This window comes from Sinocyclocheilus rhinocerous, unplaced genomic scaffold (genome assembly GCF_001515625.1).
Source record: "Sinocyclocheilus rhinocerous isolate Xijiao unplaced genomic scaffold, SAMN03320098_v1.1 scaffold1096, whole genome shotgun sequence".
Classification (NCBI taxonomy): domain Eukaryota; kingdom Metazoa; phylum Chordata; class Actinopteri; order Cypriniformes; family Cyprinidae; genus Sinocyclocheilus; species Sinocyclocheilus rhinocerous.
In genome coordinates this window covers 266540-281949 of record NW_015629514.1, presented here as the reverse complement: position 1 = coordinate 281949, position 15410 = coordinate 266540, and the positions used below count along the sequence as shown (strand labels likewise).

The 15410-nt window shown below is 37.4% G+C and overlaps 1 protein-coding gene across 1 annotated transcript in view; it reads right to left on the bottom strand.

Annotated features, from left to right (window-relative positions):
• LOC107739047 (protein TANC1-like) overlaps positions 1 to 15410 on the bottom strand; it is a gene marked incomplete at its 3' end in the record, with an annotated part of 173052 nt that overhangs the window by 31647 nt on the left and 125995 nt on the right. The window contains exons 7-8 of the mRNA XM_016551016.1: positions 10563 to 10900; positions 9514 to 9573 (exon numbers count right to left, since the gene is read on the bottom strand). Coding sequence (XP_016406502.1) covers positions 9514 to 9573; positions 10563 to 10900 — 398 coding nt within the window. The remainder of the gene's footprint in view (positions 1 to 9513; positions 9574 to 10562; positions 10901 to 15410) is intronic.

Genomic DNA, 15410 nt, shown 5'->3' with positions numbered 1-15410 from the left:
AACCATAAAAATGGACCAAAGTGCTGTACACAAGTAGCATTAAATCTAAAAAACATAGAATATTAAAACACAACAGCAAAAAACATAGAACAATAAGACAAATCATTCACAATTGTCCGACCAATCAAATGCCGGAAGCCTGGTAAAACAAGTAAATCTTTAAGTCCTTTTTAAAATTGTCCATGCTTGACAGGATTTTATAGATAATAACATGCCATTGGTAAGGGGGGTTAACATATCCTGTATACACTCAGTCAGGAGCCTGATCATGCAGAGCTTTATACTCAAACATTAATACCTTGAAATGTATTCGATATTTTACAGGTAGCCAGTGCAAAGATACCAACACAGGTGTTGTATGATCCCGCTTTCTAGTGTTAGTTAAAAGTCTCGCTGCAGCATTCTGAACACACTGAAGACGCATAACCAGACATTCACTAATTCCTAAATATAAGGCATTACAATAATCCAACCACGTTGAAATAAAAGCATGTATGACAGTCTCCAAGTCCTTGTTTGAGAGAATAGTTTTCAGTTTGGACAATTTCCTTAAATCAAAACTAGGGAAAGAATTACTGCAACACGGCCACAAGTTACTAAACGAGGGAACAAATTAAAAAGTCATGTGAGCTATTTCTTTCTGGAGCTAGAACGAGTGAAGAAATGAATCCAGTGAAGTGCCTGTGCATTAAATAGTGTGATGATATTACTGAATCTGAATTGTCTTTTAAAGCTCAACTGAGCGAGCCGCAGGTGTCAGTGTAAATCAGTGCGGCGGCGGAGGGTTTGCAGATATCAAACCCTTCTCTCTTTCTCCTCACAGGCCTCACAGTAGGAAACATCTATGTCCTTTCATTTCTGCCCCTCTCTTTCACTTTTACACTCTCTTCTCTGTCTCAGAAGATGGAGCAGATGGTGTTTCGGCGAGAGATGAAATTCTGCCGTTCCTCTTCTTTGCACTGTGGTCTTGGGAGACTCGGCAGAGACACATGCGCTGGCCACAATTCACCACTCAACAACTGGCTCCTGTTCAATCCATGAGTGTGGATTTGAATTTAACTGGTCACGTCGCATAGGATGTTGAATTGGAATGACGAGAAGAGGAATTTACAGAATTACAATTGAAAGAAATTCAACACGGTCACACAACAGAGGAATTGTCTTAGTCCAACACAAGTAACAAACAACTTAACTTATTTTTCTAAAGTATTTTTCAGCACAGTCAAAACAATTTGCCAAAATAACAGCTCTGTATGTTTATTATTTATTATGTATTATTTATTTATATATATATAGGTATAGTTATTAATTATACAATAATAAAATTATATTTTATACATATATTTGTGTGTATACATACATTTAAAATATACTTATATTTATAAAAAATAAAAATAATTTAGTTATATATAATATATGCATGTAAAGATAAATAGCAATATATATATAAATAAATCTGTATATATATAATTATAATATAATTATGATTATAACATTCATAATAAATAAATAATTGATTTTATATATATATAGTTTATAAATTCATAATTCATTCTGATAAATGAAATGTATTTTTTAAAAACTACTAATTTACTTTTATTTTAACTCTACTTGCTTACATTCAAATGAAAATTACAGTTCAACATCCCTGCAGCTCAAGTGTATTGAGCATTTAAATGACTGAATTTAAAGTTTTGTCTCAGTTCAGTTGTTAACGGTGCTCAAGTGCTTCTCATGCTGGACTCCAGGTGCTGTTTTTGGGTTGGGTTTGTGGGTAAATGTCTCACTCTGTGGCTCTGGCTCCTGTCCCAGGAAATGACTTTCCTCTTTCCTGACACCTGGAGGATTCAGAGAAGCGTTCGCTCTGGTGACGGTGCATCTGGAATCACTGGTGTCTTCAGCTGTGACTGCTTGTGTTCAGCTCGACTGAGCTGCTGCCCCTTCTGCTTTAATTGCACTAAGTCAGCCTTTTGACAATTATCAATATTTAGCTCAATATTTATATTAGGTAAATTTGGATTTATTTTATTTTATTCTAAAATAGATGTATTCTTTTAGGAAATATATATTTTTATTTTTAATTCTGTTTTATTTATTTTTATTTTTTGTGGGCAGCATGTCAAGTCAAGTCACCTTTATTTATATAGTGCTTTATACAATACAGATTGTGTCAAAGCATCTTTACAGTGTTAAATTTATTTTATTCTAAAATAGATGTATTCTTTTAGGGTATATATATTTTTATTTTTAATTCTGTTTTATTTATTTTTATTTATTTTTATTTTTTGTGGGCAGCATGTCAAGTCAAGTCACCTTTATTTATATAGTGCTTTATACAATACAGATTGTGTCAAAGCATCTTTACAGTGTTAAACAGAGAAATAGTGTGCTGATAATGCAAGAGGACAATAGAAAACAGTCCGTTTATCAGTTAAAGTCAGTTCATCATTGATTCAGTGATGTCATCATAAGCTCAGTTCAGTTCAAATAAAATTGTCAGAAATTAAGCGACCCTAACTAAGTAAGCCAGAGGCGGCAGCGGCAAGGAACCAAAACTCCATCGGTGACAGAAATGGAGAAAAAAAACCTTGGGAGAAACCAGGCTCAGTCGGGGGGCCGGTTCTCCTCTGGCCAGACCAAACCAGCATGGTGTGTATGTGCCACTTATTTATGTATGTATGTATGTATTTTGCTTTAGTTTCAGTAGACGTGGGCAACATAGCTAAAGAAATTACATCTCATATTTATTACATTTCTCCTTATTTGTTTTATCAAACAAATCTTAATGGTCCTAAAATAGACTGTTTTATATTTGGAATTCCGGTTGAAATGTGACCCTGAATGTTTTTTTGATTTTCTCCCACATTTGTGTGTTTGTGGGCAGCATTAAAGTGGCACTTATTATTTTATAATATCATTATCTTTTGCCTCCCCCTCCCACTTTAAAACACACATCATAACCTGTCAGGATGTTTCTTATGAAGTGCTCTGCATATCTCATTTGACGGTTTGTTTGTTTAAGCGAGTGTCATTTTACAGCTCTGTGCATTTGTGTGGTTTTCACCTTCATCTTGTCATATTTAGTGCCACCACTCACCTTTGTTTACTCACCTAACTCTCTGTCTGTGATTTTAAAGATATTTAGATTGACAGTGGCTTGTCCGTCAACATCTTCACTTATAAAAGGTCACATTGGCTGTAATTTGGAGAAGTTTTTTTAAACGCTTGTGTTGCAAAGCCAATTGCTGTCAACACTGCAAGTGTCTATAGTGGTGTTCTGCACGTTTACAGACACCCAGTTTCTATTACTGAACTAAAGCCAATTCTAACCAGCCAAAACCTTCACCCATGTGTTGCTCGTTTGTCAACATCACTCATTAATAATGCCGAATCACAACACTGAGTCCTGAGGGTCTGACTGTGTGTTTGTAAGATCGATTAGCGTCATCCCAACGGTGCAGTGAAGGAGCATCTGACCCCGCGTCTCAACATGAATCAAGCCTGTTAATTAACATCATCCGGTTCAAAAGGCCCACTCATCTGACCCCATGAATATATTCAAGCGATGACATCATCTGAGTTATGCATATTCATCTGTAAACAGACAGCAGATTACTCGGCGAAAGCAGGGGAATAGGACGTAATCTGTGGAGCTGGTCACGGGCCAGTCTGCTGCTAAAGCTGGTCTGATTAGATTTCTCTCTCAGCGAGGTTTAGCTCTGCCACTGAGGAATGATTCTCTGGGTATCAGCCATTTGCACTGGAGCTCAAACACACACACACACACACATGCATGCAGATGCAGAGATATTCAGGTTTTAAAAAAAAGATGGGCTATCAATATGCAGTCGTGTTGTACATCAGATACACGGCGCTGCTTTGACCGGTGGAGTCACTAGATTTACATTTCCTGACGGCAACAGCAGGGCTTGTGAGGCAGTAAAACTATAGTGATCAAGTACGTTTGAGATTCAGTCTTTGGTTCTGTGTAAATGAAACGCCATAGCAGAGACACTTGTTGTCCAGGAGCCTCTTTTCGCCCACGTCTCTGTCGGCAGATATTAAAATATGTACAGTATTGGTCTACTGTACTTCTCTTGGCTCCCTGTAAAAGCACATTTCTGCTATAATTAGCAAAATATTGATGTTATTTTCCTACAATTAAATGCAGATAAGACTTAGTTTATTATATTCGGTAACAAACAGTTTGAGAAAGATATGGTTAAAAGCCATGGATCATTCCCTAACGATTTATGTGGTTATGTGAGGAATTTGGGAGTAATTATTGATTCCGAAATCTGTCTTGACCGGCAAGTTAACAGTGTTGTAAAAACTTCCTTTTTTCAGTTAATTAAAATGAGGGAACTAATTAGTACTACTTACTCATGATTTACTAAAACGAGGGAATGAATTGGTACAAGGCCACAATATAGGAAAGAAATGAGTACAATTTGGCCACGATTTACAAAAACAAAGGAAACAAAATCTTAATTTGAATCTTAACACACCTGATTCAACTCATTAGCTCATTAAAAGAAACTCCAGGACCTGAAATGGGTGTCAGATAAGGGAGACATACAAAATGTGCAGTGTTGGGGGGCGCTCAGGACCAGGGTTGAGAAACACTGCTCTATAGCGTCATACTATATAAATAAATGTGCCTTGACTTAACTTACTCAGAGGTTCAGCCTTAAAGAAGTACTTGATGAAAAAGCATGAAAGGAGAAATTTTAGATGCTTCTTTTCCCATTCCTGAATGTGTTTATATACATTTCTGAGCTTAAAAGAAACTATCATCTGTCATGTATGGAAAGATCTGCACGAAATATTCCTAGTTTCCATCAGCACTGTTTTTTAATCTTTGAACACGCATGCTATCATGTCTGCTGCTTCAGTGGTTGTATTGCAGACGTTAAGCACACTTGGCGTGCAGAAGGTGAGGAGAGACGTTCTGCAGACGTGCCCTGCTGTGCGATAATACAATTATAGATTCATGTCTGTTATTTTGGAGGCTTACGGGCATTAAGAGGGCGATCGAACGGAGTCAAAAGACCTTCTAGCAAGACCGGACACGACACAGAGCACGCCGTTATCTGACTGCATGTGGATGCATGTGGCTACATGTCCAGCTGCTGTGTGCTCATCCTGTAAAAGACTTTGTTTTTCATTTTCAACATATTACATAGCAAATCAGCTTAATTAGCTTGAGCTCTTTGCTTTCACAAGTCTAATTAAACTCATGTAGCACCGCCAGTTGGTGTGTGTATTCGCTGTTTAAGCTCATTAGCGCTGTTTGCAACAGCGAGAATCACTATAACTATTGCTCATACGTGAGGTTACAGGGTTTCTACAACACCCGACGCTAAATATTAAACTTGGGCTTTTCTCTAAGTGAACAGACTTCTTTCAGAGTTCTTTCAACTTTCTATTCATCAAGGAATCCTGAAAAAAAAATGTTTCCACAAAAATATAAATTGTTTTCAACATTGATATATTAGAATGATTTCTGAAGGATCAAGTGACACTGAAGCCTGGAGTAATGATGCTGAAAATTCAGCTTTGATCATAGAAATAAATTACTTCTTACAATATATTTACATAGAAAACAGTTTTATTTTGAATTGTAAAAAATATTTCACAATATTACAGTTTTTACTGCATTTTTGATCAAATAAATGCAGCCTCAGTGAGCAGAAGAGTCTTCTTTCAAAAACATTAAAAATCTTACTGACACTAAACTGTATTATCCTGAAATTCTTCAGTCTTATGATCTAAAATGGCTCAGAGAAATAATCACAATAACCGAACAGCAGATCTTCAATCAATCATTGATTTGTTCAAATGGACAGTTTGGAACTGACTCACAGAACTGAATCAAACTTACCAACTCCAGAACTGTTTCTGCTACTGAAGCTTAAAAACTCTTTCTTAAGCTATAAACAAACTCCACACAAGCACACAAAGGCAAATGGAAATGTTTAGGCAATATACTGCAAGTGCACTAACCTGCTGAACGGACTTAACATGCATTTTTGTGGTAAAAAACATCCGTCTCAAGGGGGAGATACAAACCAGATGTGCTATTATTCAGGTAATAAAATGGTACCTGTCAACGGCTACTAAATGCTGACAGCTTAATTAATTTTAACTAACTTGCACAGCAAGATTCTCTTCAAATCTGCTTGAGCTGAAAGACAAAAATGACAGCAGAAGCAGAGAAATATGAATATATCGACCAACTTTACATTAGAGAGATGCATTTTGCACACAAACTCAAGTTCTCATCTGTAAGAAGAAAAATCATGTGCAAAACAATCAGACTGCACATGCTGCAACATATCTGAGATTTATGCTGCACAGCAGCAGCAGCAGGATTGACACGGGTGAGATTTGTGACTCATTCTAATATCTGAGCGGTTAAAATGGGGTCTTTGTTTTCTACGAGAGCGAGAGAGAGAGAGTCCAGTGTGTCTTAATGAGCTGTCCAGTAAATGGATCGGTTGCCTGGACACAAATGAAGTTCAGTCTCAGAAATTAAATGGAATGATTATTCACTGAGGTCAAGAATCCCAGACAGACTCTAAAGACTAAAGCGGCAGCATCTCCACTGACAGCACCATTTACTCCACAACACTTAAAGAAACAGATCACAAAAATGGATAGTGTCGTTCCAAACTGGATGCTGTCAAACTCCAAAAAGGACAAGAAATGTGATTAAAATGGACCAAGATATGAAGAGTTTGGTTCCAAAACGCGATAAACAAAAAAATTGAGTTTCCGCCAAAATCAGCATTGTATCTGGTCGGTATTGAAAAGTCCATTTTTAATTTTACGCAAAATTATCTTTCAACTAAATGAATGTAGCATGGCAAAGATGAATGCACTTTTGGAAGTTGAATGACTGGATGTCAGTTTAAGAAATATTTGAATGAATGAGTGAATGAGGACTATACATAAGATCAACCAGAATGGCATATTACAGTACTTGGACAGTGTTTACTGCAGCGCTGAATCTACAATAAATCAATGCTGAGTGCCATTTGAATCGATCTAATGATTCATTCACTGATTGAATCATTCAGAGTGGCTCTTCACTCATTCAAAATGAACCAAAAACTATTATGTTGAACTTAAGACTTAAATCAATATGGCAACAGACAGGTTGTTCTTTTGACAAGATATACATTCAGAAGAGAGCTTTGATGGTACTTTTAAAAATTAAATTAAATTAACCAAAATCTATTTTTTTATTTATTTATTTGTTTTTGTTTGTTTTTAGAGGAGAGCTTTGATGGTACTTGATGGTACTAACCATCAGTGCACAATTTTCCACACCACAATCTGTCAAGCACATCTTACCAGCAATCATACACTCGTTCACATCCTTCTCTTCAGTCTCTGAGCCAGAAGTCTCCAAACTCATCCTTTCTAATCATCCTACTACTTGTCCACTTGATCCTATTCCATCTCATCTCCTTCAAGCCATTTATCCTGCAGTTGTACCTGCACTCACTCACATGATTAACACATCCCTTCACACTGGTGTTTTTCCCTCAGCATTTAGACAGTCTCGTATAACCACACTACTTAAGAAACCCACCTTTAACCCATCTCTTTTAGAGAACTACAGACTATCTGTACTATCAATATAAGTTCCCTTCTTCCTTTCATTGCAAAAACACTTGAACGAGCTGTGTTCAACCAAGTCTCTGCCTTTCTCACACAGAACAACCTCCTCGACAGCAACCAGTCTGGTTTCAGAAGTGGACATTCAACCGAGACTGCCTTGCTCTCAGTTGTTGAAGCCCTAAGACTGGCAAGAGCGGATTCCAAATCTTCAATACTTATCTTGCTGGATCTGTCCGCTGCTTTTGACACGATTAACCACCAGATCCTCCTGTCAACCTTGTTGGCAAAGGGCATCTCAGGAACCACGCTCCAGTGGTTTGAGTCTTATCTCTCATATAGGTCCTTCAAGATATCTTGGAGAGGTGAGGTGTCCATGTCACACTACGTGTACTGCATTAAGCTAACTGAGACTTGTTATAGCACTTGCATATCATTGTTCTTTTGTTGATTTTGATTGCTTCCATTGTCCTCATTTGTAAGTCACTTTGGATAAAAGCGTCTGCTAAATGTCTAAATGTAAATGTAAATGTACTTAAAATAAAATAAAATAAAAACTCTGCAACCAAAATGTTTTTTAGAGGAAAGCTTACTTTTTAACATAAATTAAAGAAATAAATACTTCTTTAAAATTAATTTAAAAAAAATTAAATTAAATTAAAATAAATTATGCAACCAATTTTTTTTTTTTTTGACTAAAATAATCATTAATGGAGATATTACAGTATTAGAATCATTAAGCAGAATATAAATTGGAACCAGAATCATAAAGTTCCTCGGTTCCCATCTGTAGCTGTATTTTGAGTGTGTGTGTGTGGTAACACCACATCAGCAGCTGTGACAGCAGTGAAGTTACAGATCTATCAAACGCTCAGTAAAGATTAATGCTTTATTCACCGAGGCCAAACAGGGTGTGAAATGAGTAAAAGCAAGCAGGTGTACAGAATGAAAATGCGAACAAACACACACACACACTCTAAAGAAAACATACTCTAACCTTGACAACCGCACATGCTTTATGGTGCCAATGGGTTTTTATTGTTTAATGTAGGGATGCACCGATAAAACTTTTTCCAGTACTCATCCGATACTTTTATTTTTTTGTACTTGCTGATACCGAGTACCGATACCGATATTTTTATTACATTTGTAAATTTTTTAAATATTGGGTACAGAAACAAAAAGAGTATGCATAATGTTAGTTGGTTAACTTAATTTATCAAATAGATACAGTCAAACCAAAATTTATTCAGACACCTTCAACTTTTCTCACATTATCACAGTTTATTCGCAATAGTTTAGAAAATGGTAATAAAATATGACAAGAACTCAGAGTTAAACCGTGTCAGAACAATTTCAGCTTGATAATGCTAGATAACTTTGATAGGAAGGTATGTAATGGATTACAATCAACCAAAAATTATTCAGACAGCTGTTAGTATGACAATATTTACACAACTATCAATACTACAACCCTTAGCCTCACTCAGCGTGCTTTGTTAATCAGCTCGCTCACATCAGCTATACAGGCGTTAATACTGAATTTTAACATTATATTCATTGCATACATATATTTCGTAGACATCCTTAATCTCTAACAACCATTCTGCTGTCTGTTGTTTTGTTGTTGGTGTTTCTTTGTCTGAATACGGCACTTATCACATGCTGTGTGGTATCGGCGTTTGGTATCGGGGCATTTTAACGAGTACGAGTACAAGCACAGGAGCTCAGTATCGGACCCGATACCTGCATCCCTAGTTTCATGTCAACTCGCTTAGTTTAATGACTGACGGCTTTTTATGAGAAGCGTTTCTGCACTTTACCTTGCACAACTTACACACACACATCACAATAAACCAGAAGCAGACACACATTCATCTCTCTCACAAACACCTCAACAGCTTCTGCAGACTTCAAAACATCAGCGTCCATCACAACGATCAGCTTCTGAGAGAGATGCAAGCCTCATATTCACCCAAACACCAAACAAAATCAAATCTTCAAAATCATGATCATGAAACCCATCAACAACACTTCAAGGTAATATTTCACATCAAAATAAAATGAATAATAATAATAGATAAAAAATATTGATTTCAGCCAGGATCATTCAATTTGTGAGAATTGTGACATTATTTTCATGACAAATCGGCCTCAAACTCTTATTACTACAACACGTAAATATAAATTAATACTGCCTATAATGAACAAACATTTAAATAAAATTCAATAGAATTTCTAATTTTTGTAGTTATTTCAGTGCATCTAATGTGCCTAATAGATCTTATCAACATTAAAAAACAACCACCTCAAAATATTTCATAATATTTATATTTTATATGTACTTAAATATGTAAATCAATAAATAAATAAATTAAATTAAACTATGCAACCTTTTGTTGTTTTGAATAAAAATACTACCATGAAATATACAATTTAAAGAATACATTATCAAATTACAGCAAGGAAAATTAGATTTCCTTGCATTACAAGTAACGCCAATTTTTGTAAGAATTGTGTTTAATTGTCATGAAAATAATGTCACAATGCAAAACCTTAATGGTCAAAAATGTCTTGTTTCTTTCTCTTGTGCTTCTTTCCCGTTTCAGTGTGAAATACAATGTGTTTTTGTGAGATTCATCTGACTGACAGAGAAGCGGGAAAGATCAGGTGATCAGTCGGACCAGTCTGAGGAATGTGGAACTGATGCTAAAGACAGAAGCCAGCCAACAACCAACACACACACACACACACACACACACTCAACAGCTGCCCGACATATCTGCTTCCTTAAGGAGCAACAGGAGAAAGAATGTGCCTCCTGATAATGAGCTCTGTCACAATCTACATCTCACATACACACACTCTTAAAGTGGTGGCGATGTCTTCCCATGAGTCTCTGCTCCGCTTCATTCCAGCGGTCAAGCGTCAGTCACTGCCTCAGTAATCACAGGATGACCCTGATGCTTTGTGTTCTGCTGGTAAATGCATTGATTGCTCTTACCTGCCACTGAGTTCGGCCGAGGCATCATCAGACTGGACGAGTTCTGCATGGGATACTGGACGGGTCCCTCAGACCCTGTGGCTCCTGAAGTCTTCTTAGCAGTGGAGATGCTCCGTACCCCTGTCCCGGATGCTGACGCTTCCTCCTCGGCCACCGGAGAGCACGTGTCTGGCCGCACATGTTGAGCGCAGCTCCTTATGCTGCCCTCTTTACCCCACTCCAGACTGGAGCCGCTGCGGTCGTCATTCTCTGATGAGCTGGTGATGGTGGCTGGACAAGAGGAAACTATATTACTGACACTCTGTGTGCATATGATTCTGATTCATTCATTTAAATTGATTCTATTCAATTCAAATCAACAGTGCAGACTACATTTCTGACAAACAATGTCACAAGTCTTTCACAATCTTGACTAGTTAGAGATACAATATATACTCTCTATTTTGGATTTATTCTTGACATGTAAATAACATAAAGCAGTCCTGAAGTCCATGCTATAAATGATCTAGCAAAAGCAGATTAAACAAATAAATAAATATAATTTTTTTAATATATATATAAATTATATATATATTTGATAAACAGCTAATTTCTCATGTAGTTTAAGATAGATAGATAGATAGTACCAGTGCTAATCTGCAGCATTGGAGGAGTCCTACAAATAATATAAAGTGAAAATCTTCACACAACCCCTCAAAGAGGCAGAGATGAAGACTGGATAACAGGAAAGCGTGTAAAAGAAAACGTCAGAAAAAGAAAGATCACGGCTCCTGAAGTCAATCTCAGACGAGCATCATTACCACTCATAAACTCTGATGAGTCACTGACCTTATCAACACTTTCACCTGAACGCCGTTTCACGCTGCTAATGAGCACCAACCTCAACAACAAACTACCCATTACAAACACGCTGCTCACTCTGCATGTGTTTGTGTGGATCAGTGTTTGCTATCGCTGCTAATAACTCTGCCTTTTTTCATTCGAATTAAAAGATAAATAAACAAACAATGAGAGTGAGAGTGTGTGCATTCATGCACGTGTGTTTGTTCACTGATCTGAGGGGGGCGGATGAATCTCTGGGTTCAGTTTCAGCTCCTGACTTTATTACTAAATAACATGCGTGACAACAGCTGCATGTGCCATTTGTCAGCGCTCGCACATGCGCGCACACACACACACACGCTTATACAGTCGGCTCCAAACATCTGAGAGCGTTGGTGAAGATGATCTCCATTTTGAGTGACAAGTGAATCTGAATGTGAAAATGTGTCAGTATTTGGTCTCTTCTGCTGTAATGACAGCAGCACTGGAGCTATATGAACTAAACCTGATGATCATGTTCTCCAGCATGATTTCAGATGATCCAAAGAGCATCAAGAACATCTGTCAGTCTCTACAAAGTCACATGATCAATGACACTCATTTACTTACACATACAACTAGGGAACAGTCTTGGGTTCCCAAACCTTTTGACCAATGAAACTCCATGACTGAATTGCTGGAACATATTTTTTTAAATTATTTTATAGACACTGCACTCACAAAAAATAATTCTAACCAATATACTAGAAAAAAATCATATGCACTAAATACTTATACTGATAAAAAATGTATAGCCTGAATGCACTGTAAGTCGCTTTGGATAAAAGCGTCTGCTCAATGCATAAATAAATAAATAAATAATAAATAAATAAACAAATCAATCAATCAATCCAAACAATCTTGGTTTCCCAAACTTTGTGACCAATGAAACTCCATGACTGGATTGCTGGAATTATTTGTTGTTAATTTTCCACTAAATAAATAAATAAATACATAAAATGCCATAAAAGAATGAAAGAAAGAAAGAAAGAAAGAAAGAAAGAAAGAAATCACAATTTTGGATTGCTGGAAATAATTTTTGACTATTCAAAATTAAATTTTTTAAAATAATTTTAGACACTGCATTCACAAAAAGCAATTCTAACCAACATACTAGAAACATAGAAAAGAAAATATAGAAAATATAAAAAACAAGCAAACAAATACATGGGTTCTCAAAAATTGTGACCAATGAAACTCCATGACTGGACTGCTGGAAATTATTTTTGACGATTGTTCAAAAAAATCTTTTATAGATACTGCACTCACAAAAAGCAATTCTAACAAATGAAATACTGAATACTAGAAACAATTACATGCACTATAGAAATTGCTATAACTTTTTAGGTTTGCTTTTATTTCCCTGATATTTCCAGGCATTCTTAAAAGTCCAGGGTTTTCATGAGAACCCATTAAACATTTCTTCTTCATTGTTGAAATGTTTAAAAATCCTCAAACACTCTTTCTTTCTGGGTTTCAATAAAAGAGAAGCAGCCAGATGTTCAATGTGGTGTCAGATGTGCCGAGCTCACAGTATCCATGCACACATGTGTCTCAGTGACTGCATCTAAACAGCTGTTCACACTCTTTCTTAACTGAATGTTTTCCTTTTCTTTCTGCTGATTATTCACAAACTGAGTGGGTCACACAGGCCAAACACGCTCCTCTACATCAAGGCAACATGTTCCCCACTGTAAAAAATGATCGTGATTTTAACGGTAAAAGACTGTAAAAATGCTACAGTAAAAACCTATTAACTGGTTAACGGTAAGTTCCCCTACTGTATACGGTGAAAAACAGATTTCAGAACTTCAGAACTCAGTATAATAACATTCAATCAGATGAATCAATGAAATACGATTTTTAAATGTAAATTTAAATTAAATTCATAAAACCAAAAATGCTGCTACTGTATTTTTTACGGTAAAATTCTGGCCGTAAATTTTACTGAATTTTTTCAGCAAGTGTGCTGATTTCTCTCATCCTAAAACTCTGTGTAAAGAGCAAATGACACTGACAACAGGCCTAATGCATCAAACACCAGCAGAACCAATTTCTGTGTAACCCGTTCACAAAACAATTCTTGCAAGGATGGATTTTACAAACAATTTACACCGAAATTCGTCATGCTTCTTATGTGTACTACATCTAAAGGACAAAATAAACTCCTCGCAAGACAAATGCGATTATAAACTGGCTATAATTCAGGGTCAGACGCCCATTTCTAACTACAACTTTGTGGTAATAACACATATTCTCCAATATTTTCTCAGAAACTAGGACTGCCAGCCTGTATGGTGCATAATTCATAGAGAAATGTTTAATCTTTCGATCTGCAACCGAAAAAATGCAGAGCGGAGCTCAAAACTGACTTTCTGAAGCAGCCAAGCTGCATCAACACCTCGTCCTGCAAAACCCCCCACGTTTGGATCTGCAGGCCAACATGGCTCATCTTCTTTGGCCTGACGGAGCTGTCTGAGTTTTGCAGTGAACCATGGTTTGTCATTGTTGTAAGTTAGATGAGTCCTGGTAGGAATGCACGTCTTCACAGAAACTGATATAAGATGTTACATACAGTCTCTGTGAGCTCGTCCAGATCGGTGGCAGCAGCTTCAAAGACGCTCCAATGAGGTCAAAACAAGCTTTTAAATCCTGCTCTGCTTCATTAGTCCATCTTTATACGGTCCTTAATACAGGTTTAGCTGATTTCAGTTTCTGCCTGTAGGTCGGTATAAGATGAACCAAACAGTGATCAGAGAGCCCCAAAGCTGCCCGTGGAACAGAGTGATATGCATTCTTTATTGTGGTGTAACAGTGATCCAATATATTACTGTCTCTGGTGGGACATGTGATGTGCTGTCTGTATTTTGGCAGTTCACGGGAGAGATTTGCTTTATTAAAGTCCCCGAGAATGATTAAAACAGAGCCCGGGTGTTGTTGTTCTGTCTCTGTGATCAGATCTGCGAGTTTCTGTAAAGCGGAGCTCACGTGCGCTTGCGGAGGAATGTACACACTGACGAGAATGAACGAACAAACTCCCACGGCGAGTAGAACGGCTTGCAATTAATGAAGAGCACTTCTAGATCTGAACAGCACATCTTCTTTAACACAGTTACATCTGTACACCACCTCTCATTGATGTAAAAGCATGTCCCGCCGCCGCGCGATTTCCCCGTTGATTCTGCGTCGCGATCTGCTCTAAACAGCTGAAAGCCCAGCAGACTCAACGCGCTGTCCGGAATGGCGTCTTTCAGCCAATTTTCCGTGAAACCCAGAGCAGCAGAGTTTGAAAAATCCTTATTTGTCCGGGAGAGCAGAAGAAGTTCGTCCGTTTTGTTGGGTAGAGAGCGGAGATTTGCCAGATGGATGCTAGGCAACGGCGTTCTGAATCCGCGCTGTCTGAGCTTGACGAGCGCGCCGCCTCGCTTCCCCCGTCTGCGCGTCCTGAAGCGCTTGATCAGCGCCGCAGCTCCCCCGACAACAATGTCCAGCAAAACATCAGAATAATCAAAACCGGTGAAATATCGGGTGGTGTGTACTTCCGAATGTCCAGCAATTCGTCTCTGGTGAAACTGATTGCAGGGATATAACTAAAGACAGGACAAACTAACAAAAACATAAAAACAACTGCGGAGCACGCCACGGAGGCAGCCATCACCGTCGGCGCCATCTCATATCCCATTATATGTTCGCACATCTCACATCCCATTATGTGTTCGCACATGATATAAAACAAAGGAAAACATTTACACTAGTTTTAGTCATCACTAAAAATATAAAAATGTTGTACATTTTACCAGGATCGGGAAAAAAATATATATTTTAACAGGTCAAACGATAAGGACTATTGGGGCCCCGGACATGCCCGGTCATGTTTATGGAGACTTTACATTGACATAATTCAATTAAATTTAATTCA